The sequence below is a fragment of the Garra rufa genome, chromosome 6 (assembly GCF_049309525.1).
Source record: "Garra rufa chromosome 6, GarRuf1.0, whole genome shotgun sequence".
In the NCBI taxonomy this organism is placed as follows: Eukaryota; Metazoa; Chordata; class Actinopteri; order Cypriniformes; family Cyprinidae; genus Garra; species Garra rufa.
In genome coordinates this window covers 39438007-39460685 of record NC_133366.1, presented here as the reverse complement: position 1 = coordinate 39460685, position 22679 = coordinate 39438007, and the positions used below count along the sequence as shown (strand labels likewise).

The 22679-nt window shown below is 35.4% G+C and overlaps 1 protein-coding gene across 4 annotated transcripts; it reads left to right on the top strand.

Annotated features, from left to right (window-relative positions):
- Positions 1-109: 109 nt before the first annotated feature.
- LOC141335978 (circadian locomoter output cycles protein kaput-like) lies at positions 110-20585 on the top strand. 4 transcript variants are annotated; one of them, XM_073841483.1, is made up of 21 exons: positions 110-477; positions 1144-1247; positions 2822-2881; positions 4329-4477; positions 6597-6688; positions 6852-6941; positions 7070-7187; positions 8202-8315; positions 8449-8567; positions 8724-8806; positions 8902-9008; positions 9093-9240; positions 9314-9389; positions 11173-11320; positions 11413-11507; positions 11875-11967; positions 12043-12189; positions 12274-12501; positions 13342-13451; positions 13564-13831; positions 17419-20585. In XM_073841483.1, the coding sequence occupies exons 2-21, from the start codon at positions 1231-1233 to the stop codon at positions 17620-17622; spliced, it is 2466 nt and encodes an 821-aa protein (XP_073697584.1). In that variant the 5' UTR covers positions 110-477; positions 1144-1230; the 3' UTR covers positions 17623-20585. The 4 variants fall into 4 exon arrangements, with proteins under 4 accessions (XP_073697584.1, XP_073697585.1, XP_073697583.1 ...); XM_073841484.1 differs by having other exon boundaries at positions 11170-11320; positions 12055-12189; XM_073841482.1 differs by having other exon boundaries at positions 11170-11320.
- Positions 20586-22679: the final 2094 nt, after the last annotated feature.

Below are 22679 nucleotides of genomic sequence, written 5' to 3'. Positions count from 1 at the left end.
AACATTGGCAAGAAGTGCGTTTATTCTTTGCACACTATTTTGTAAATGTGCCCGTGTGTCCTTATGGCGGAGGCTACTGCGCATGACTGACTGCTCGTGTGAAGTAGGCCTGGCCTAAATGTTTTCATCCTGTTCGAAACCGAAATTGTGCTCGAACAGCGGCCGATTGAAGGTAAAAGAAGACGAGAAGTCTAATAAGTTGCTAATGTATATAGCGTTACGACCACCAAGAGAACACGCAAATTAAAAGTCTGCCGGTTTTGCGGCGGTCAGGAGGAGCTTCCGTTACGCCTCGCGTGTCACTAGGCCCGCTGACCCACATTCGGGAGACCGCTCGAGGAAGTGCGCGCATGAAATTCAGCGTTGCATTTCTCATTATTGCACCGATTATTCATCGCAGCGCTGCATTGTGATATCTGTGCCGAAGGAGCTTATATCTGCAAGGGAACCTGTGTGGATGTATGAGTGTGTTTTTCGGTAGGTACCAAATATGTTTATGTTGATAAAGGCGGTAGTTCCGCAATACATGCAAGAAAACCCAAAGAGAGTGTTACAATTTTGTTAAGAAGTATTGAAAAGTTGTACTATCGCTTTAAAATTAGATATAACTGTTTATGCACTGAGGTGACATTTGATTTTCCCTAACGTCATATTCGTTTGGTTTAGTTAGGATGTTTTCCCATAACGTCAGTGTCCTTGTTAGGAGGCTTTGACTGATGTAAATGAATGATCGGTATGTTTATTGTAACAGCTGTTGTGGTTACAATTTACATGTAATTATTGGGTTGAACTGGAATCATGAGCATAATTTTTGAGGATTGAGATGCCTTTTTAACTTCCATGCTTTGAAATGCACTTCATTAGAGGCTTTTAAATTCCGTAATGACTGTTTGGTTTGGTGCAGAAAACTGACTTTTTGAACCACAACTAATAGAAAATGTACTAGAAGTTTGAATATATCTTATAATTTTTATAAAGAAGACTGTTTATGTTGAGTAAGCGGTCTTGGGGCCCCAAGTTCTGTGTCCGTCAATTAACCTTTTACCTCTGACTGTAGCAAGAGGGGTCTAACTGATTCACAGAAACTATATTAAACTGCACTGTTGATTCACCAGTTTGTTATCTACTGTTTTGTGTCTACAGGCTTTCACGTTGGCTGGTCCTCTTCACCAATGTCTTCCCAATGCGTCACGTTTTTAACACCAGACTGATCCATGAGACGGCCCTATCATGAGCTCCAGAGACAGGTAGAGCTGAAACAGTATTAATATACACTATCGTTCAAAAGACTGGATTTGGTAAGATTTGTAATGTTAAAAAAAAGACTCAAATCATACTTAGCAAGGCAAAATTTTGTGATTAAAGTACAGTAAAAATAGTAACATTGTGAAATATTATTAGAGTTTAAAATAACAGTTTGCTATTTTAATATATTTTAAAATGTAATTTATTCCTGTGATGGAAAAGCTGAATTGTCAGCCATTACTCCAGTTTTTAGTGTCACATGATCCTTCGGAAATCATTCTAAAACGCTGAATGAGCACACAAGAAACATTTTTTTTTTCTTTTTTTTTAAAAAGCATTTTAGAAAAACATTTTCTAAAAATGATTTTGCTGCATAATGTGATACCAGGATTCTTTGATGAATAGAAAGTTCAAAAGAACAAGATTCATTTGAAATGAAAGTTTAAAAATATTTACTGTATTCCCTTTTAATTAAGTGAATAAAATTATTAGTTTGAAAAAAATTACATTCAAAGAATGTAAGCATTTAAATTGAAAAAAATCTTTAATTTATATAGATTATTATGATCTAATTCATTGTTGAATTATAGTATTAATTTATTTTAAAATAGTCTTACTGACCCCAGACTATTAAATGGTAGCAAACTCGATAGAAAATGTGTTGTTTTTTTTTGTGTAGATTTGTAGTTTCTTATGCTCGTCATAGTTTTTAGAAATCATTCTGATATGCTGATTTATTATCAATGTTGGAAAATGGAAACACTTGTGCTGCTTTTTTTTTTGGAACCTGCAATTCCTTTTCTATTTTTTATTTATACAAAATAGAAATCTTAACTAACAATATATGCATTTACTATCACTTCTTAATCCTTGCTGAATAAAAGTAATGAAAAAAAGGAACTGACCCCAAACTTGTATTGTTACAAAATATATCTATTTTAAATGAATGCTGTTATTTTTAATGTTTTATTCATCAAAGTACCTAGAAAAAAGTATCACAGGTTCCAAAAAAAAAATATTAAGCTGCACAGCTGTTTCCAACATTGATAATAATATCAACATATTACAATGATTTCTGATTCTAAAAATTCAGCTGTGCATCACAGGAATAAATTCTATTCTAAAGTATATTAAAATAGAAATTCACTATTTTAAATTGCAATAATATTTCATAATATTACAGTTTTTATGTATTTTTAATCAAATTGATGAGCAGGAAAGACTTTAAAAAACATTCAAAAACATACTGATGCCAAACTTTTGAACAGCAGTGTATGAATTCATGCATGCATATGTCAACATCCTGCTTATAAAAATGTAATTACAATTTTATATTCATCCATGCATTTTCAGTAGCCCACATTTTGCATTTGCATATTAAAGAGAGTACAGTAGGTAGTTTGTCTTTGGCCTTAGTTTATTTTTAGAAGGATAGGCTTCTCTGTTTCTCTCTCTCTCTCTGTAGTTATGTGCGAAAAACAAAAACAAAGAATTCTAAATCACATAGACGTGATTGTATTACAGAAAATAAAAAGGTTTTCCATAGCAAAGAGAATAAATGTATGTCCTATTTTAGGGACGATGGTAGTGTTTTTGATGGGCTGATGGAGGAAGATGAGAAAGATAAGGCAAAACGGTGAGTTAAATTGCTGTTTTTGGTCGTTCTGTTGGATAACAGATCATAGACATAGTTGTCTTAATGAAATGGTCCCAACTTATAGAATAGGACAAGCATGTTTGTTTTACTCGTAGACTGTAACGAGTATTTGTATGTGATGGGGTTCTTGCATCATAGAGTATTGCATACCAGTGCTAATAAAGCACAAGCATTTTTTTCAAGCAGTTGACAGTTTTTCGAAATCTAAACAAGGTATCTTAAAGGATTACTGTTGCCAAAATGCAACCTGGGCTGTTTTTTTTACTGTAAACGAGACAAACTTATATCTAAAAGCATAATTACGACAAACGAGCCGTTTTTGAGATTGACCGTGATTTAGTTTTGTGGTCAGTGGCCGGTGAATGGGAGTACTAGGGGCATACATTTGAGCGCATCAAAATCGATATTTTTACAACACTAACAAGGCTCGACACACCATGACACTTTGCTCGAAGTATCGCCTGGGTCTCTACACATGAACTCCAGCATTGAGAACATTGTTTGTGTACACAGAGTTTACTAAAAAGAAAGTTTTTGAACAACTCACTTACACTGTTTGGGTTTCCGCTCGCAGCCATCTTGCCAGTCAAGAGGTGTCGATCTCAGAATGCGAATGAATGGACTCCATAGGACGAAATATTAGGCTTATATGAGGCTCTTTTTACAACTAGAAGTTTAATATTGTTTTTCACTTGCGACAAAACAATGAATTAGCCGTGCATTTATATGGAAATATGCTTTAGGAGCTATCCATCCTCGCATTCTGAGATCGACACCTCTTAACTGGCAAGACGGCTGCGAGCGGAAACTCAAAGAGTGTAAGTGAGTTGTTCAAAACCTTTCTTTTTAGTAAACTCTGTGTACACAAACAATGTTCTCAATGCTGGAGTTCATGTGTAGAGACCCAGGCGATACTTCGAGCAAAGTGTCATGGTGTGTCGAGCCTTCTTAGTGTTGTAAAAATATCGATTTTGATGCGCTCAAATGTATGCCCCTAGTATTCCCATTCACCGGCCACTGACCACAAAACTAAATCACGGTCAATCTCAAAAACGGCTCGTTTGTCGTAATTATGCTTTTAGATATAAGTTTGTCTCGATTACAGTAAAAAAAAAACAGCCCAGGTTGCATTTTGGCAACAGTTATCCTTAGATATGGCTTGTGTGGTTAGCTTTTCTCATGAGCCATAAAAAGAAAATCGGAAAATGTCAGCATCATAAACGCACCATAAAACACGCTGACTTGATTAAAAGCACAATTTTTCCGGGTTATGCTTGCATGCGTCTGCTATTGGTCTAAAGGTTAATGTTTACAGTAGTAGTTTTCTTCAGGCAGGTCTGAAGTAAATGTTGTATTTATCATGAACAGGCATTTTCCAGCCTTTTTTAATGCTTTGTTTTCATGTCTTTATTGTCTTCAATCACAGAGTTTCCAGAAATAAGTCAGAGAAGAAAAGGCGAGACCAGTTCAATGTCCTCATTAAAGAACTTGGCACCATGTTGCCTGGAAACACGCGGAAGATGGACAAGTCTACAATATTGCAAAACAGCATAGACTACCTGCGTAAGCACAAAGGTGAGGCAAAATAATTGCAGATCTGTGTTATTGTTTTTCCATTTCATACATACGCATAACAGCACAACTGCTTAAATAAATAGGAAGAAGACTTACATAAACTGTTGGCATGTGATTTACATCTAAGTAGAAAAGCTGCAATCATCACTTTTCACAATTAATTTATTATGGCAGAAGTTGTCATTTTGATTAATTATGCTGCTTCTATCATGCTGCTGATGCAGTTTCTGCAGTATGTCTGTTGTGAGACGTATGCTAATTTTCTGTATGCATTGTGTACATGGATGACCTACAAAAATGCCAAAAGGGTACAGTATAAATCACATCATACTGCACAGAATCCCACAATGCAATATAGTTAACCCTCCCACTCCAGATATACAGTTATATCACCACTGATTTTTAATATCTTCCAGACATTTTATTTTAAGTAAAATGTTTGGAAGTTAAAATATAAGTTAAAGCTGCTGTCCATAACTTTTGGTGCTCTAGTGGTTAATAGACCAAACTGCATATGTCTTGTGGAAGATCTGATTATGTCTATCACAAATCACGCAGGTACTGGGATACTTTGCATCGGTTCCTACTAGAATAGTCTGAATATAAAAACATATTATAGGTGTACCGTAGTGATTCAGGATAAGCCAAAAACACAGTTTGGAAAATGGATTCATGATGTACTCACTTACTATATAAATTTTGTAAATTTTGAACACTAAAAAAGTTACGGACTGCAGCTTTAAATATATAAATATGGTTTTATTACTGGACTTCCTCCTTGAATTAAGTATGGAGTATAATGTGGTCAAGTGACAACAAAGATGCAGTATTTTCTGCACCACAGGAAATATTTCATGCAAGCCATTAAAAAAAACATAACGTAGAAAGCACTGTATTCTGGTTTATTGTTATTATATATGTAATATTTAATTAGCTGAAGCTATTTTACTATAGCACTATTCCATTCAGAAGTGTAATGTTGTATTCTATAGATAATCTACTGTTAAATTTTTTTTTTCATTAATTATTTTATTTATTTATTTTAAGAAACATACTTTTTTTTCAGCAAGAATGCATAAATTAATCATGATGGACAGTAAAAACTTTTAAAATGGTACAAAAGATGGCTGTGGCTGCTAAAAATTCAGCTTCTATTGTAGGTATTGATTATGCATTGGAAAAGTATTCATATCTCTTTATTTTTATTTTTATTTAAATAACATTTTACCACATTACTCCACACTTCATTCACCTTAATGACAAGCAAAAACAGATTTGTGATAACTTAGCAAATTAATTAAAAAAGGAAAAACTCAAATAATTACATTGCATAAGTATTCATACCCTTTTAGTGAGACTTGTAAATGATTTTAGAAGCATTCCATTTTTACTGAATCATGTCTAAATTTGCAGTTATCAAAAATCTGTTGTTTTTATTTTGTTTTGTCTTTATGGTGTAAGAAGTGTAGATTGATTTTTTTTTTTTTTTTTTTTTAAAGCAGTTTAATGAGGCTGCAACATAAAATGTGAAAAACATTATACTTTTGCAAGACTGTATATTTTAAGATACAGAAAACAATTATTTTGAATTGTAATATTCTGTTTTTATTGTATTTTTCATTTAAATCAATGTGCCTTGGTGAGCAAAAGAAAATACTTAAAGGGACAGTTCACCCAAAAATGAATATTGTGTCATTAATTACTTCCCCTCATGTTGTTCCAAACCCGTAAGACCTTCATTCATCTTCAGTATGTTTTTGATGAAATCCAAGAGCTTTCTTACCCTCCATAGACCGCAATGCAACTACCATGTTCAAGGCCCAGAAAGGTTCCAAGAACACAGACAAAATAGTCCATGTGACATTAGTGGTTCAACCGTAATTTTATGAAGCTACAAGAATACTTTTTGTGCGCAAAAAAAAAACAAAATTCTATTCTTTATTATTAATTTATTCAACAAGTAATTAATGACAGAATTTTCATTTTTGGGTGAACTATTCCTTTAAAGCTAACTTTATACTGACCCAAAATCTTTTAAAGGTAGTATAGTCTCTAAGCAACTGCTACATGCAGATCCTAGAGAATTTTTTTCCAAGGAATTGTTTGTGTTCATATGCAGAAATTGCTGCTCAGTCTGAGTCGAGTGAGATCAAGCAAGATTGGAAACCCCCGTTTCTTAGCAATGAGGAGTTTACACAGCTGATGCTAGAGGTATGACCCTGCTTTGGGCAACATGTGTGTTTGTATTTGTTTTTCTCTTTCAGTTTCTTCCTGTTGTGAAATATCTCCACTGATAAAATCCTCATTCATAATGTTTTAGTTCATAGATTGGAGCTGTGTTAGTAATGCTTCTTTTTGTTTGTTTGTTTTTGAGGCTCTGGATGGATTCTTCATAGTGATGCTGACAGACGGCAACATCATTTACGCCTCAGAAAGCGTAACTTCTCTACTTGAACACTTGCCTGTAAGTGAGAGAGGATGTGTGTGATTAGTTGGTAGATTGTTTTTAGTCTATTTAAAGATTTCTTTTGGTCTTGGAATTGCCACATTTTATATCTGTCATATGTTCATATGTAATCTTGTTTGTTTCAGTCGGACCTGGTCGATCAGAACCTTTTGAACTTTCTTCCAGTAGGGGAGCATGAAGATGTGTATAAATCGCTGTCCTCACACCCAGACATCGAAAACCTCAACTCCGATTACCTCAAATGTGAGTATCCAACACCAAACTCGCTACCAGATATCTCTTCTGCTGTGCTATTTTTCCCTGCTCAATAGGGCTGGGCAATATACAAATTATTGATGAAGAAAACTAAGCAACATTGTAAGTATTACACTCTTTATTTGGCTATCAATTGTTTATTTGGTTGCTAAGTTGTCTTAGACTAGTTGTGTGATCCTTTCTTGACTTGAATGTATAAGAGCTTTCTCATCTATATATATAAAAAAGGTATGTATTTTTTTTAAGTGTAGAAAGGTAGACCTTTTGTGTGTGTATGTATTTAGAAATATTGCTGTTTTATAATTTGTGTCACTGTATCATTTGTTTCAGTTTTCGCTTTCATATTTTTAATATACTTTTTTGGTACTTTAAGTTTTAGTAATTTTATGTTTTTTTGTCAATTGTATTTTTCTTTATTTGTATTTGTTTTAATTATTTTACATTTAGTTTTAGTAATTTCAGTTGTTCAATTTTGCTTTTTTTCAGCTAGTTGGAAAGATAACATTTCTAATTAAATTAGTTAAAGTCTTTCATATATTTGTATCATGAAAAATATTTTCAATTTGAAAACATTTCAGTTTTAGTTAATTAACTTATTGGTGTATATTAAAAAAATATTTAAAAACATTCTTCCTTGTGTTTATGTATATTTATGTAGGTTTTTACTTTGTACTTATTTTGTATTTTACTTTAATTTAATTATTTAAATCATACTTGCCAGCAATTGCTGTTTGGTTGAAATTATGGTTCATTTAATTGAAAAAAAAAATCACCCTTTAAGTTATTTTTTAGCAAATCAATGATATATAGATATATAGACGATATATTGCGAATATCGTTATTAGAGTGAAAGCTTCATCACTTAATTGTCCTGCTTCCCACTGAGATGGTAAAATATTACTTTGCCAATGTCTGCTTCCTCAGCATATTTTCAGTTATGTAGATTTTAATTTGTAACTACGCACCTAATGTTTTTTTTTTGTTGTTGTTTGTTTGTCTTAGCCAAGAACCAGATGGAGTTTTGTTGTCACATGCTCAGAGGTTCTGTGGATCCCAAGAAACCGCATGTGTATGAATATGTCAAGTTTATTGGCAACTTTAAGTCACTTATCAACAGTGAGTGTTTATTTTTCCTCTTGATTTAAACTGACTGAATACTCAACCATAAGTTAACTGCATTTGTTAATATGTCTATGTATAGACTGCCTTTGTCTTTTAACACAAATCTCCACTTTGAATGCTCTCCCAGTGCCTCTTGCAACCCGAAATGGCCTTGAGGGAATTTTGCAGCACTCGTTGCAGCCAGCCTTCGATGATAAAGTGTGTTTTATTGCGACTGTGAGGCTCGCCAAACCCCAGTTCATCAAAGTATGCTGATAATCAATCAGAAAATCCAGAGCAAAAATAGATCTCCATTACAAATACTCTCCCTAAAAGCAGAAACCATAGGCATGCATAAAAACAAAGCATTACTAGCATAAATATTCTAGTATTGACTCGTTTGTTGTTATTGATTGTGTGCAGGAGATGTGCACGGTTGAGGAGCCCAACGAAGAATTCACGTCTCGACACAGTCTGGAGTGGAAGTTCCTCTTATTAGATCACAGGTTTTTACACTTAGTCACAATATCACTTTGTTCATGTTTGTAAAGTCCAGTTTTTCCTTCCTTCAATGAGATGTCTGTGTGTTCTTATGTTACAGAGCACCACCTATCATTGGCTATATGCCCTTTGAGGTGTTGGGAACGTCAGGCTATGACTATTATCATGTAGACGACTTGCATTCACTAGCCAAGTGCCATGAGCATTGTGAGTTTAAAACAAACATATATTGGAAACTTTCATTTGGTGCCATATTCTTCATATGTGTCTTTTATTCTCTGTCTGTTGCAGTAATGCAGTTTGGAAAAGGGAAATCGTGCTATTATCGTTTTTTAACTAAAGGGCAGCAGTGGATTTGGCTTCAGACTAATTACTACATCACCTATCACCAGTGGAACTCACGACCAGAGTTTATTGTGTGCACGCACACAGTTGTGAGGTATGCAGATATACACAGATGACTACACAAACCAGGAAGATACCAATTGTTACTTATGTCTTTATTTCTGTAGTTATGCTGAGGTGCGGGCAGAGCGGAGGAGAGAAATGGGTATAGAGGAATCTCCCCCTGAGCTGCCCGGAGACAAGGTGAGATGCTTCTGAGATGCTAACCTCTCAGAAATAGTCCTTTAATGTGGTTTTGTGAACATGCTGTTAAATGGCTTGTCTAAGAGAGTCTGTGATTTAAGTTTATGCACTACAGTTGTGAAAATGTCCATTTATCATTGTGAGGTTATCAGTTTTGGTGGTTAACTATGACTGAATGATTAACTGATTCATGTGTCTCATTTGCGGTAAATTAAATTTATATTATAAAAACATCTTTATCATATACTTACTGACTGGAGTCAGTAAGATTTGTTTTTAGAAGGAAAATTAATACTTTTATTCGGCAAGAATGTATTAAATGAATCAAAAATGTCAGTAAGACATTTACTAAAGATTTCCATTTCAAAAGAATGAATCACGCTTCACACAAAAAGATTAAGCAACAACTGTTCTAATAATAATAATAATAATATCTATTGAGAGAAAACAAATATTATTTATAAAGTAGTTTAATTATTTTATATGCATGTATGTGTATATTGTCACGGGTGAAGAATCACACGACAAGGAAAGCTGAGTGAACAACCCCGGAGGGTGGATTTATTGCCAAATACTTTGAAAAGTGAAGGTGAAACGTGGCGTGAGGCTGGTGCAGCTTGTCTGTGAGGTGCTCTTCGGATCCTTGAAAGTGGGTGGCCGGGGGGGTGCTCCAGTGAGGGAGATCGGTCACTCGCTGCTTTCTAAAGAGAAGAGAACACAGGTTAGAGCCGTTTCTTTCCAGCATGAGATCCAACTCTGCTTGGCTGAGTGGAGTGCCGGCTTATAAAGCCGGCTGTTGATTGGGAAGCAGCGGTGGCCGATCTGCCGTGATGAGGACGTGCAGGTGCAGATTGTTTGTTGCCAGGGCGACGCTGATGAGCCCTCAGACACTCGTCACAATATACAGTCAAACCAAAGTTTATTCTAACTGTGACAGAACAAATTTATCTTGATATTCATAAATTAGTCAAAACAAAATTTATTTAGTCACCTTAAACATTTCTCACATTATCACAGTTTATTTGCTGTAGTTTTGAAAATGGTAATAAAATACGACGAGAACTCAAGAGTTAAACTGTCAGAACAAATGTATCTTGATAATCACAAATGAATTACAGTCAAACCAAAATTTATTCAGATACCTTCAACATTTCTCACATTATCACAGTTTATTTGCTATAGTCTTGAAAATGGTAATAAAATATGACAAGAATTCAAGTGTTAAACTGTGTCAGAACAAATTTATGTGGATAATCACAAATAAATTACAGTCAAACCAGACACCTTCCAAATTTCTCATATTATCACAGTTTGTTAGCTATAGTTTAGAAGAAGGACTCGAGTTAAATTGTACCAGAACAAATTCATCTTGATAATGTCAGATAAATTTGATAGAAAGGTATGTATAAAAAAAATAAAAAAATAAAATAAACATGGTCAGGTCAAATTAAAATTTTGGTCCCAAATTTTTATACATTTTTCTGGTAGTCCACTGTATAAATTTTATGTAAGTATAATATGTCACAGTTTACTTTTGCTATAATTTTGCTATCCTCACTTACATAAATGAGCTATAGTGCCCCCGCTAGTAAAAAAAAAAAAAATCTAGTTTCTGATTAATTTTTGGTTTGACTGTATAATATGCATAAATATAAAAAAACATAATTATTAAATAAAATGTCACAATTGCTCTCTGTATACCATTCATTGCAAAACAAAAGACATTGATCAACAGCTACACTATGGATATTTCTTAATTTTTCTCCCTCTCTCTTTTCAGCAGTCTCAGATTTCTGACTCTGAATCACAATTAAACTCCTCCAGACTGAAGGAGGTTCTGGAGCGTTTCAGTAACAGTCGCACACCCTCCACCTCCTCAAGGAGCTCTCGCAAGTCTTCGCACACCGCCGTCTCTGACAATACCTGCACCTGTAAGCATAAAAAAGAGAACGAGAAGTGTTCTCTTCTGTTGTATTTCTCCTGATTTTGTGCCCATTTAAAACTCTTGTATCTGTTTCTTCAGCAACTCCGTCTAAGCTACAGATGGACGTGAGCACTCCACCCCGACCCGCCACTGTTGACATGGCATCCCAACGTCGTTCCTCAGTCAGCACCCAGGTGAGACATGTATATTCGTCAATGTCAACAGTTGCCTTTAAAGGGTTAGTTCACCCAAAAATGAAAATTGTCATTAATTACCCACCCTCATGTCATTCAAAACCTTTAAGAGGTTTGTTCATCTTCTGAACACAAATTAAGGTATTTTTGATGAAATCCAAAAGCTTTTTGACCCACATTCGTCATGGTACTCTCGTGAACAAGCATCAAAGACTGACAAGGAAGAGAAGATATGAGCGTGACAGTTTTTTTTTTTTTTTTTTTTGGGGGGGGGGGGGGGTGAACTATGACTTTAAGTATCTTATAAAGCACTCCTAACTTATGCTTGTGCCTCAGCTGAGTAATTACTGTGGTCTTGTTTTGATAGTCCATGAGTTCTCAAAACACCAATCAGACCGAATCTCCAGTCCAAATCAGCCAACAACAACCCCAACCACAGCAGGTTCAACCTAATGCCTTGGTAAGAATCATCTTTTTGTTTTATGTTTTCTCAATGGCACCATAATATTTATTTTTCTGTACTTTCTGAATGTAGTTCTCTGCGCAGTTGAATGCAATGCAGCATCTGAAGGAGCAATTGGAGCAGAGGACACGCATGATCGAAGCTAACATTCAGAAACAGCAGGAGGAACTGAGACAGATTCATGAGCAGCTCCAAAGGGTGCAGGGACAGGGCACTCAGGTACACACGTAACTATGTGAATATTGGTATTGACAACTTTGTTGTCATGAAAGCAAAGTATGTGATCAAAATGGTGTATTTCAGATGATACTGCAGCAGTCAGGTGGTGGACTGACCGTACAATTGCCACAAGTTGGAGGAGCACAGACTAATATTTTAGGGGTTGGAGCACAAACTGGGGTCGTAACTATACAGGGCCAAAATGTGACAAGTACTGCACAGAGTGGGACTGTTCCACAGCAACAAGCACTTCCACAGCAACAGGCTCCTCGTTCCCTGCAGCAGAATGTACAAGGCTCTTCTGTTACGCAGGTGACTTTGTCATTTTGCAGTTAGGGTTGTGAATATTTGCTCTGACAATTACTAGTTAGATCTAGAAAAGCTTAATTGACAGTTGTTAAAGGGGTCATCGGAGGCCGCGTTTAGCTGTGAAAATTGCTAACTAGCACATTAATAAGAAAGGTCATTTGCAAAGATGCATAACAAACCCTTATACTCACTTCTGCTGTGGTTGAAGCTGTATCACGAATGATTCACATGAACATAGGTGCTTTCCTTTCAAAAACGAAAGTAGCGATAATGCATCTTCAACGGCTCAGATGTCGGGAGTAAATGATGACTTCTACGTTTATTATTACATCCAACAATAGAATACCTCAATCGCTCAGTCGAAGACATTCTTGTCTTCCCCTGCACCTGAGTCCACACAATGGCGATCGGAGTCAGACTGTTTCAGCTCGGTGAGGGCGGGTCTAAGATAAGGCACTCATGTCAATCAACTATCATGGGAGTGGATTTAAGAAGCTGAGAATGACCTGATTTTAAAAAGGGGATATTACTTTTGAAGATAAAAAAAATACCACTGGGTGGATTTTTATCATTGTAGGGTGGTTGTGTACACAAACTGCCAACACATTTTAATGTTCAAACAACATGTAAAAGTGAATTTTGCATCCGATGACCCCTTTAACACTACAGAATTCACTGTGATAACCAGAACCTTTAGATGTGTATTGCCTAAAAGTAGCTTTAAAAATACCTCATTAACAATGACATGATCTCTTGTTCTCCACTTCACATGGTGACATCATTTAAATGGATGACATCATTTTTTTGTCTCTTTCTCTCTCTCCCTCTCATTCTTTTTCGCAGTGTGCTCCTGTGTATAATACCATTATGATGAGCCAGCCTGCCAATGCCAATGTTGTGCAGATACCCACAAGTCTAGCACCAAAAATCAATCAGGGCAATACAATCAATAGGTACTTGTCTTTTTCCTCATCTGTCTTTCCCATGGCACCTTCTACAAAAAAAATGATTAGTAGGATTTAATTAATTACGGAATTATCACTCTCTTATAATTGTCACTCTCAGGTTTCCTGCCGGGCAGCAGTTGGTCACTAAGATTGTGACGACTCCAATGGCATGTGGTGCTGTCATGGTACCCACAACAATGTTTATGGGTCAGGTGGTGACAGCTTATAGCCCGTTTGCACAGCAACAAGGTCAGACACAAACCATAGCACTGCAGACTCAGCCAACAGCATCTGCAGAACAACAGGCTCAAGCTGCTACATTACAAACAAATCAACAGCAGGGGGCGACACCGCAACCATCAAAACAGCAGCAACCGTTTTTACAGGTAACAAAGCATGCACATAGTTTCAATTTGAGTCTATTAATCTCAAAAATATGTTACAGTGCCTTGCAAAAGTATTCATACCCCTTCATTTTTTTCACATTTTGTTGCAGCATTATGTTAAACTGCTTTAAATTAGTTTTTAAATCAATTTACTCTCCATACACCATAATAATGACAAACCAAAAACCAGATTTGCAAATTTTACAAATGTATTAAAAATAAAACACTGAAATAAGTACATGGCATAAGTATTCATACCCTTAACTCAGTACATAGTTGAAGCACCTTTACAGCCTCAAGTCTTTTTGGGTATGATGTGACGAGCTTTGCACATCTGCATTTGGCAATTATCTGCCATTCTTTGCCTCACCTTTTCACCTCGTAAGATCTGTCAGCTTGGATGGGGGCTGGCAGACATTTTCTAGTTGTTCCAATCATCTTCCATTATGGATAATGCGTCTGTGAACCTTCAATGCAGCAGATTTTTTTCTGAACTCTTCCCTAGACCAGTGTTTTTCAACCACTGTGCCGAGGTACACTAGTGTGCCGTGAGAGATCGTCAGGTGTGCCGTGGGAAATTATTCAATATCACCTAAACAGGCCCAGGTTTCACACTGAGTAGGTAGAAATATGAAACATCAAAAAAGACTGTTTTCATTGTGTTTGTTTGATTCCTATTCAAGACACTTTGATAAGAATGACTATATATTGTTAATTGCACTTTTTATTTGACAGAAGAAGGAATATCAGGGCTCGAAATTGCGACCATTTTGGTTGCATATGCTCACAAAATTTAATCTGCGCGACCTCTAAATATATTTGGGAGCATTTGTGCGAGTGCGAGAAATTGTTGTGGTGCGACTTGTTTCCATTTCTTTACAAAACTTTCGCTAGCCTAACTATTTCACAGACTGCTGTGAGCTGATGCAGTGACAGCCTCTCTGTTCTCTCTTCAATATTACATAACCAATTAAACGTAATCTTTTAATTATCTTAAATTCAGATTTGAGATATTAGCCGTCAATCACTCCGTCACTGACACTGCGCTCCGCTCCGCTGAAACCGAACGTTTTTTTTGCTCCAAATGTTTCTCTCTCTCTCTCTCTCTCTCTCTCTCTCTCTCTCTCTCTCTCTCTCTCTCTCTCTCTCTCTCTCTCTCTCTCAACCTCCGTTTCGGATTTGCGCAAACTGCATTGCAATTAAGGGTGTGTGATGTGACTTGATTGTGATTTTTGATTGTGGACCATTAAAATCTCTTCACAATATGCTTATGAAGAAATATAGTATCGTGCACATTCTCTCAGATGCAATTCTGGCGCCTCTGCCTCAGTATATAATGTACAAGGCATACATTCACATCAGACTTTTCGAAATCCCGTTTGTGGTCCCTAACTTTCAAATTATTTTGTTAAATTAATGCGTTAATGCATGCTCAGCACCGCCGAGAGTTTTGTGCGATCGTCAAAACGAAACCGAAAGCAAAACACGCACGCGCATTCAAAGGCAATTTTGATACATCGGGTTTAGAAAGCGACTCCCCAATGTACGCAAATTAGGCTACATAACATATCTAGGCTGTTATTAGTATATGTGAGTTATAATAGGTTCATAGGTTGTGTATTTGTCAATAGCTCTGTGCTTGAAAAAATTGGTCCCTATTTGCACTTTGAAATTGAGAGAGTAGCCTACTTTGATAATGGCTGCATTTATTGTTTGCACTTAATAGGATTAATAAAGAATTGTGTAGTTTATTTTTTGTTTTTTTTCTACCATAGATTGTTTAAAAATGCAGTGGTTGCCTCTAATTTAAATGGCTCTACCTATAATAGAGAAAATAAACATCTTGTTCATGTACTCATATTTTAATATATTTTTGTCCCTTGCTTAAGGTTTAAAATAAATATTTGTTAAAAAGCCTTTTAGAATCTAGAGTCAGCCCATTTGCTTGTAAAGCATCAGCAATCAGAATCAGCCATGAAGAATTAAGTTTGGTGCATTACTAAAAAGAAATGCCAGGACGAGTTTTGGCTGATCTGCTCAATTGGCAGTTGTGGTGCTCCTTAATATTCAGTGGGTGCTCCTAAATTTTTTTTGGTGCGCCTAACTTTTTGAGTGCTACCAAGTAAAAAAGTTAATTTTGAGCCCTGAATATGAAAGATCATAAAATACTTTTTTATTTGTGTTTATTTGATTCCTGTTCAAGACACTTCGATAAGAATGGCTGTATATTGTTAATATAGGCTACAGAGTTACATTTTTTTTACAGTTTCGATTGTTGGTGTGCCTTGTGATTTTTTTCAGTTAAAAAATGTACCTTGGCTCAAAAAAGGTTGAAAAACACTGCCCTAGACCATTGCCTTAACGCAAGTCTGTCACTGAGCTCTACAGGCAGTTATCTTGACCTCAGGACTTGGTTTTTGCTCTGATATGCATTTTCAGCTGTTAGACCTTTTCTGAGAGGTGTGTGCCTTTCTAAATCATACTCATTCAAATTAATTTGCCACAGTTTAACTCTACTCGATGTGTAGTAACATCTAGAAGCAATATGAATGCTCCTGAGCTAAATTTCGAGTGTCCCAGAAAAGGGTGTGAATACTTATGCAACGGGATCTTTTCAGTTTTTTATTTCTAATAAAATTGCAAAGTTGTTTGTTTGTTTTTTGTGTATATAAATTATGCAAACAAATAATTTAACGTTGTACTTGTTTATTTTTAATATACATTTATATGAGCACCAAATCAGCAAATTAGAATGATTTCTGAAAGATGAAGTAATAACTGATGAAAATATGATTTGCCATCACAGAAACACTTTAAAATGTATTAAAATAGAAAATGTCGACCGATAGTAGTTTTAACCGATACTGATAGCTAGGTTGGACAACACTGGCTGATAACTCCATCAATAGTTTTTAAAGTAGATACTGAATGCAAACTAAAACACCAGATGTGTTCAATTCAAGCAGTGGTCTAAAACAGTTTATATATTTACCAAACAGACAAAATTTGACCACAAGAATGAACGATGTGGCTTCAATGAGTTTGAACATCGGGACTTGACATAACAGACCAAAACGGAAGTGCAATCTATATTATAGCTCTCTATATAATGCATACAGACTTTATTACAGGCATAAAAAAAAACATGTCGCTGAAAAATGCACAGTACACAGTCTTCCAGCCTAGGATGAAGTCATAATGTACATTTAATGATGATTTGGAACAAATATAATGTAATTTAATTGAAAACTATGTGAGTGGCGCTCTGTAGCGCGGCAAGATTTCTGTCGGCTGAACAAATTTGCTAACAAATGCATTAAAGTAACCAGCTAGACATAAACTAATGCAAATAGATGGTACCAATTGTGACATTCTGAGTTGACTTCTTTTTTTTTGAGAGAGAGACGGTAGCTTTATGCATAATGCACTTTTTTGCTTAACTTTGCAGACTGTTTACACTGAAGGATAGCAATGTTACAAACTGCAAAAAAGATATCTTTCGAAAACCTATATGAGCTGCTTTTTAACATTTGCTTTACAAGGACTGTGTATGTCTTGTATCTAATTTTCTGCTATGTATTTATCAGAGCACACGCCTTATTCATGGTAACCAGCCTACACAACTGATCCTGCAGGCTTTTCCTATTCAGCAACAAGGTACATTTCCTCCATCACAACAACAGCAACAACAACAACAACAGCAGCAACAGCAACTGAAACCACAGACTCAAAAACAGCAGAAAACAACCCCTTCTCATCAGACTGACAGCACTAGTGCGCAGTCTCAGTAACACAACGCAACAACCAATCAGATGGAGGAGCCATCTAACATAGTCTCTTCTTGGAGTTTACTGGTGCTGTATATCATTTGAAAGCTCTATGCTAAAACGTTTCTTCCTGGAAGCACCTTAGAAGATTTTAAGACAAGGAACTCTCTCAACATGGCAGCTGTGTGGAACATAACACCCCCAGATGGACACTAAGGCAACCATGCAGAGTGTTTCCCCCAAACCAACAGGTGGTTGCCAAACTCATTATTTATTTCAACAACAGAAAGCGTAGGATTGCTAGCCTTTGCATGGTCTTTGCCAAACAGAAAACCCTGTTCTCAGTGTTTCACTGTAAACAGCCCAAAGAACTGAGTTTGTCTGTACATTCTCGTGTAACATACCGTGTAAATACACAACCGTAAAGGAACAAAGCAAGATACTGAATATTTTATATGCTGCATGAAAAGTGTAAACTTTCATTTGTAATTCCAGTTTTATGATTTTCATTTTTAGTATCGTGTTAATTTTAATGTTTTTATATTATGCATATAGTGATGCTTTCTACTTTTAACCCTTCCCTGACAATGGTCTCTTCACATATAGTTAGGTTTTATTTTTGTTTTTTATTTTTTGGGAATTATTATTCCCCCTTGTCTCTGACTTATTTTAAAAAAATCCAGTTTATGTTTATTTCTAATTATCACAAACATTTGGTCCAGAAGAATCAAATTTGATAGCTTTTAAGTGCCAAAATTGAGCTACTTTGTTTAAAAAAACAAAAACAAAAAAAAAACAAGCAAAACTCTACTTCCATTTTTTTGTTGAATGTTAATTTGCTTTTTAGCTGAGTCATAGTAGTCCACTAAAAAGTTTTTGTGCACCTTTCCCCCTGACTTAAATAGCACTTATTGTGTTCATACACACTAAAATAGTCCATCCTTCTAGTAATTGTGACCTAATGGTCTTTAAGTTTGCGTATGTGTGAACAATACGTTTGTCAGATGAGAATGACACGCCATAAATAAGCTTTCAAATCCTCATTCATAACTGCTTTGTTCTCCCTCATGGTTTTGTGAGCTATGCAAGAAGCCACATCCAGGGCACAGCATTTCTATACGTGTGACTGAGGAATACCGTGGAGCTTTTAAAGGGATAGTTCACCCAAAAATAAAGATGATCCCATGATTTTCTCACCTTCAAACCATCCTAGGTGTATATGACTTTCTTCTTTCAGACGAATACAATCAGAGTTATATAAAAGAATATCCTGGCTCTTCCAAGCATTGTAATGGCAGTGAATGGTTGACGAAATTTTGAAGCACAAGGAAGTGCATCCATCCATCATAAAAATACTCTACACGTCTCCGGGGGAGTAAGAAAGGCTTTCTGAAGTCATGAATTAAAAGTACAAAACAGGGATTTGTAAAGAAAAATGTAGGATTTTGATATAAGCCAAGAGGTTTTCCTTTGCTGTAAACAAAAGTTTGTTCTCGCGAGACTAGCATATTCTCACCAGAGTTTACCCTAGTTAATAAAGTTTTAAATATGGATATTCTTCTTACACAGATGCATTGTTTTGCTTCATATGGCCTTTACTTTTTTATGATTGATGGATGCACTTTTTTGTGTTTCAAAATCTCAACCACCATTCACTGACTTTACAAAGTTTGGAAGAGCCAGGACATTTTTTAATATAACTCCGAATGCACTCACCTGAAAAAATAAAGACAAACAGACCTAGGATGGCCTGAGGGTGACTAAATCATGGGGTAATTTTCATTTTTGGGTAAACTGTTCCTTTAAATCCCATTTTCAGTAAAAGAATGATTATGTCTCTTCCTATTTATTTATTTTTTTTTCCCAAAGATGTAATTCAAACCAGAGCAGGGTTATCATGCAGCTATAGAGTCTTAAATTTAAGAGTGATCTTCCTATTAACTGTTTGTGTGTGTCTGTATGTGTGAGTGAGTGTGTGTCTGAGAGAGAGAGAGGGAGAGAGAGAAAGAAAGGGAATTTAAAGTGCAGACTATTATATCAATAACCGTTTGTGACTCTTCCAATATCGCTGTGTTGGTTAATACAGTGTGTATTAACCCCAGTGATGACCAATCAGTTCTTGCGTTGCAGTATCTCCGCATTCTAGATGTTTCCCCGTTGGCTTGTTGGCTATATACCTCAGAAATGGTTTTATACAAGAAGTATTCAAAGCAATTTTATTTTCATATGGCAAAAGACTTCCGTGTTAAGCAGTATTGCTGTGTGTAGACCGGTAGCACTGTTAAAAGAAGAGTTAAAGATAGAAGGTATATGGAAACTGAATAGATTTTGACATTGACTTTTGGAATTCCAAAAGTGGATATGCCCATAAAGTAGATGCCCAACTTCCCTTGACTGTCCAGTTCTCTTTCATAGTGTTGTGTTGTGAGTTTCACAAGATTTTATTGTGCACTGAAACCCTCATTTGTGGTAGCTGTTACTGTTGGAACCAATGTTTCTCATAGTGTGTACAATCAAAAATTACTTAATGTACCCCTTCCCCAAAGAAAGCTAATGACAGGTTGAAGAAAGAACTGATTTGGACTTTAATTGTTCCTGAACGTTTCAACCTTCTGTATCCTTTTTTTATTTTGTTTCATTTTTTGTATACAACCAAAAGATTGTGCACTTTTTGAATATGATGGTTATTTGGTTGTAGCCCCAGACATTTGTTCAGTGTTTGGCCTGATGAAAATCAGTTGAGTAGTAATAAAATGAGTCTTCAAAGAAGTTAAAGTCCTATGGTGTTTAACCATAAAATGTGTTAATTTTGTTCATACTGAATTGCTGTGCACTTCAGTACAAAACTATGTTACCACAAATAATTGCTTGCAGTCATATTACCTTCAGTGTGAATTTGTAAGAACTGTCCTTTGTCTGTTTACCAAAAAACGTTAATTTTCCCTCCACAATATTCATTCTTGAAATAAAGCAAACAATGTTATTCACATTCTCTACTAAAATGTCTACTTCAAGATTTGCATTTTATTTTATTTTATGTTATTTTATGGATGCCGCATATTGCTAATTGCAGTACTAAATGGAATTTAAAAAATAACTATCCACCTTTTTTTCCTGAATGCGGAAGTTTCGTCCGACTGCAATGATGCTTTACATTTCCAGTCTCTGGTGTTTCTAGTCAATTTAACATTTTTTTCCGAGCCAATATAACATTAAATCTATGAAAATGGTTTTAAAAAGCACGACACCATAGTTTTATCACTTTTAAGTGTCGCAGTGACCGTCTTTTTGCAGTAACTCACCTGTGATAATTTAATGATTGGGTAGAAAACATGAAGCGACCCGCAGTTAGCAGCTTTGAAAACAGATGAGAGCTCCCGAATGGGGCGAAGCTCGCAGGATTTTGTCGACAAAATGAAAACAGCACACAATATTTTAACCACACAGTATTGAAAAGGTTTCAGTTTAATTAATTCAGTCTCTCTTATTTTCCCAATTCTAACATTAATTTCTATGGAGACTGGAACACGGGAGCACCCAAACGGAAGTTAGAGTGCATCATGGCAGTTGCGTCATGGCATCATTGGTTACTCAGGAAAAAGGTGGATAGCAAACACACCGGTTGTACGATTGCATTTGAGTGCCATGTTAAAAAATAAAATCTAAAATTAGGAAAATAAAATAGAAAATTTTAGAGAATTAAATCGTAGCAATTAAAGTTCTGATATTTTAAGAGTATAGCCTGTGCATGCAAATGGCCCAGATTGGGAGCACCGGGAGAAGTTGCCAGGCCACCAGAATTTATTTAAATATATGTGGGATTATTAGTAGCCATAGTAATACCATGTGTTATACTAGCAGGGAGAGTATGCTTGGAAATAATATTTTCACGTCTTTGATTGCATTCATTAGGCCTATTTGTAGTGCGCCAGCCACCCAATAATAGCAATAAGCTTTGCACTTTGTTACTTCTAATATAACACAGCTCAGCTTTCAAATTCTGTCAGTTTTATCACAAAATACAAATAATAAATGTGTTTTTCCTCTTTATTTATTAAAGTTTATATATTTATTAAACTTTATTAAACTTAATTATTTAATTATATTTATTTAAGTTTATATATGGAATAAATGTAAAGGAACATCAGAAAAAATGAAGAAAAAAACAGTATAGCGTCTTCAATCGCATTCATTAGGCCTATTTGTAGTGTGCAAAGCCACCCAATAATAGCAATAAGCTTTGTGCTTTTGGTACTTTTAAAATAAGTCTCGGCTTTCAGAAACTGTCAGTTTTATCACAAAATGTAAATTATAAATGTGATTTTCATCTTTATTTAAAATTATTGGAAATAATACTTAATGTCTTTCATTCATTATTTGTAGAGAGCCATCCACCCAGTAATTGCAATAATTTTGTGCTTTGTTGCTGCTAATGTAACCCAGCTCAGCTTTCAAATTCTGTCAGTTTTATCACAAAATACAAATGGGTTTTTTGTGCAAATGGCCCAGATTGGGAGCACCGGGAGAAGTTGTTAGGCCACCAGAATTTATTTGAATATATGTGGAATTATTTGCAGAAATCATACCACGTGTTATACTAGCAGGGACAGTATGCTGGGAAACAATATTTTCACGTCTTTGATTGCATTCATTAGGCCTATTTGTAGTGTGCCAGCCACCTAATAATAGCAATAAGCTTTGTGCTTTTGGTACTTTTAATACCAAATAACAGCTTTTAATAACAGCTTCCAAAATCTGTCAGTTTTATCGTGAAATACAAATTATAAATGTGATTTTCATCTTTATTTCAAATGATTGGGAATAATACTTAACGTCTTCCATTCATTATTTGTAGAGCGCCAGCCACCCAGTAATTGCAATAATTTTGTGCTTTTTTGCTTCTAAATTAACACAGCTCAGCTTTCAAATTCTGTCAGTTCTATCACAAATAATAGTACAAATAATAAATGTGTTTTTCCTCTTTATTTAAATTTTATAGCACAACATAAATGTAAAGGAACATCAGAAAAAAATGAAGAAAAAAACAATATCGCCTAATTTAATGAAACAAATGTCGAATA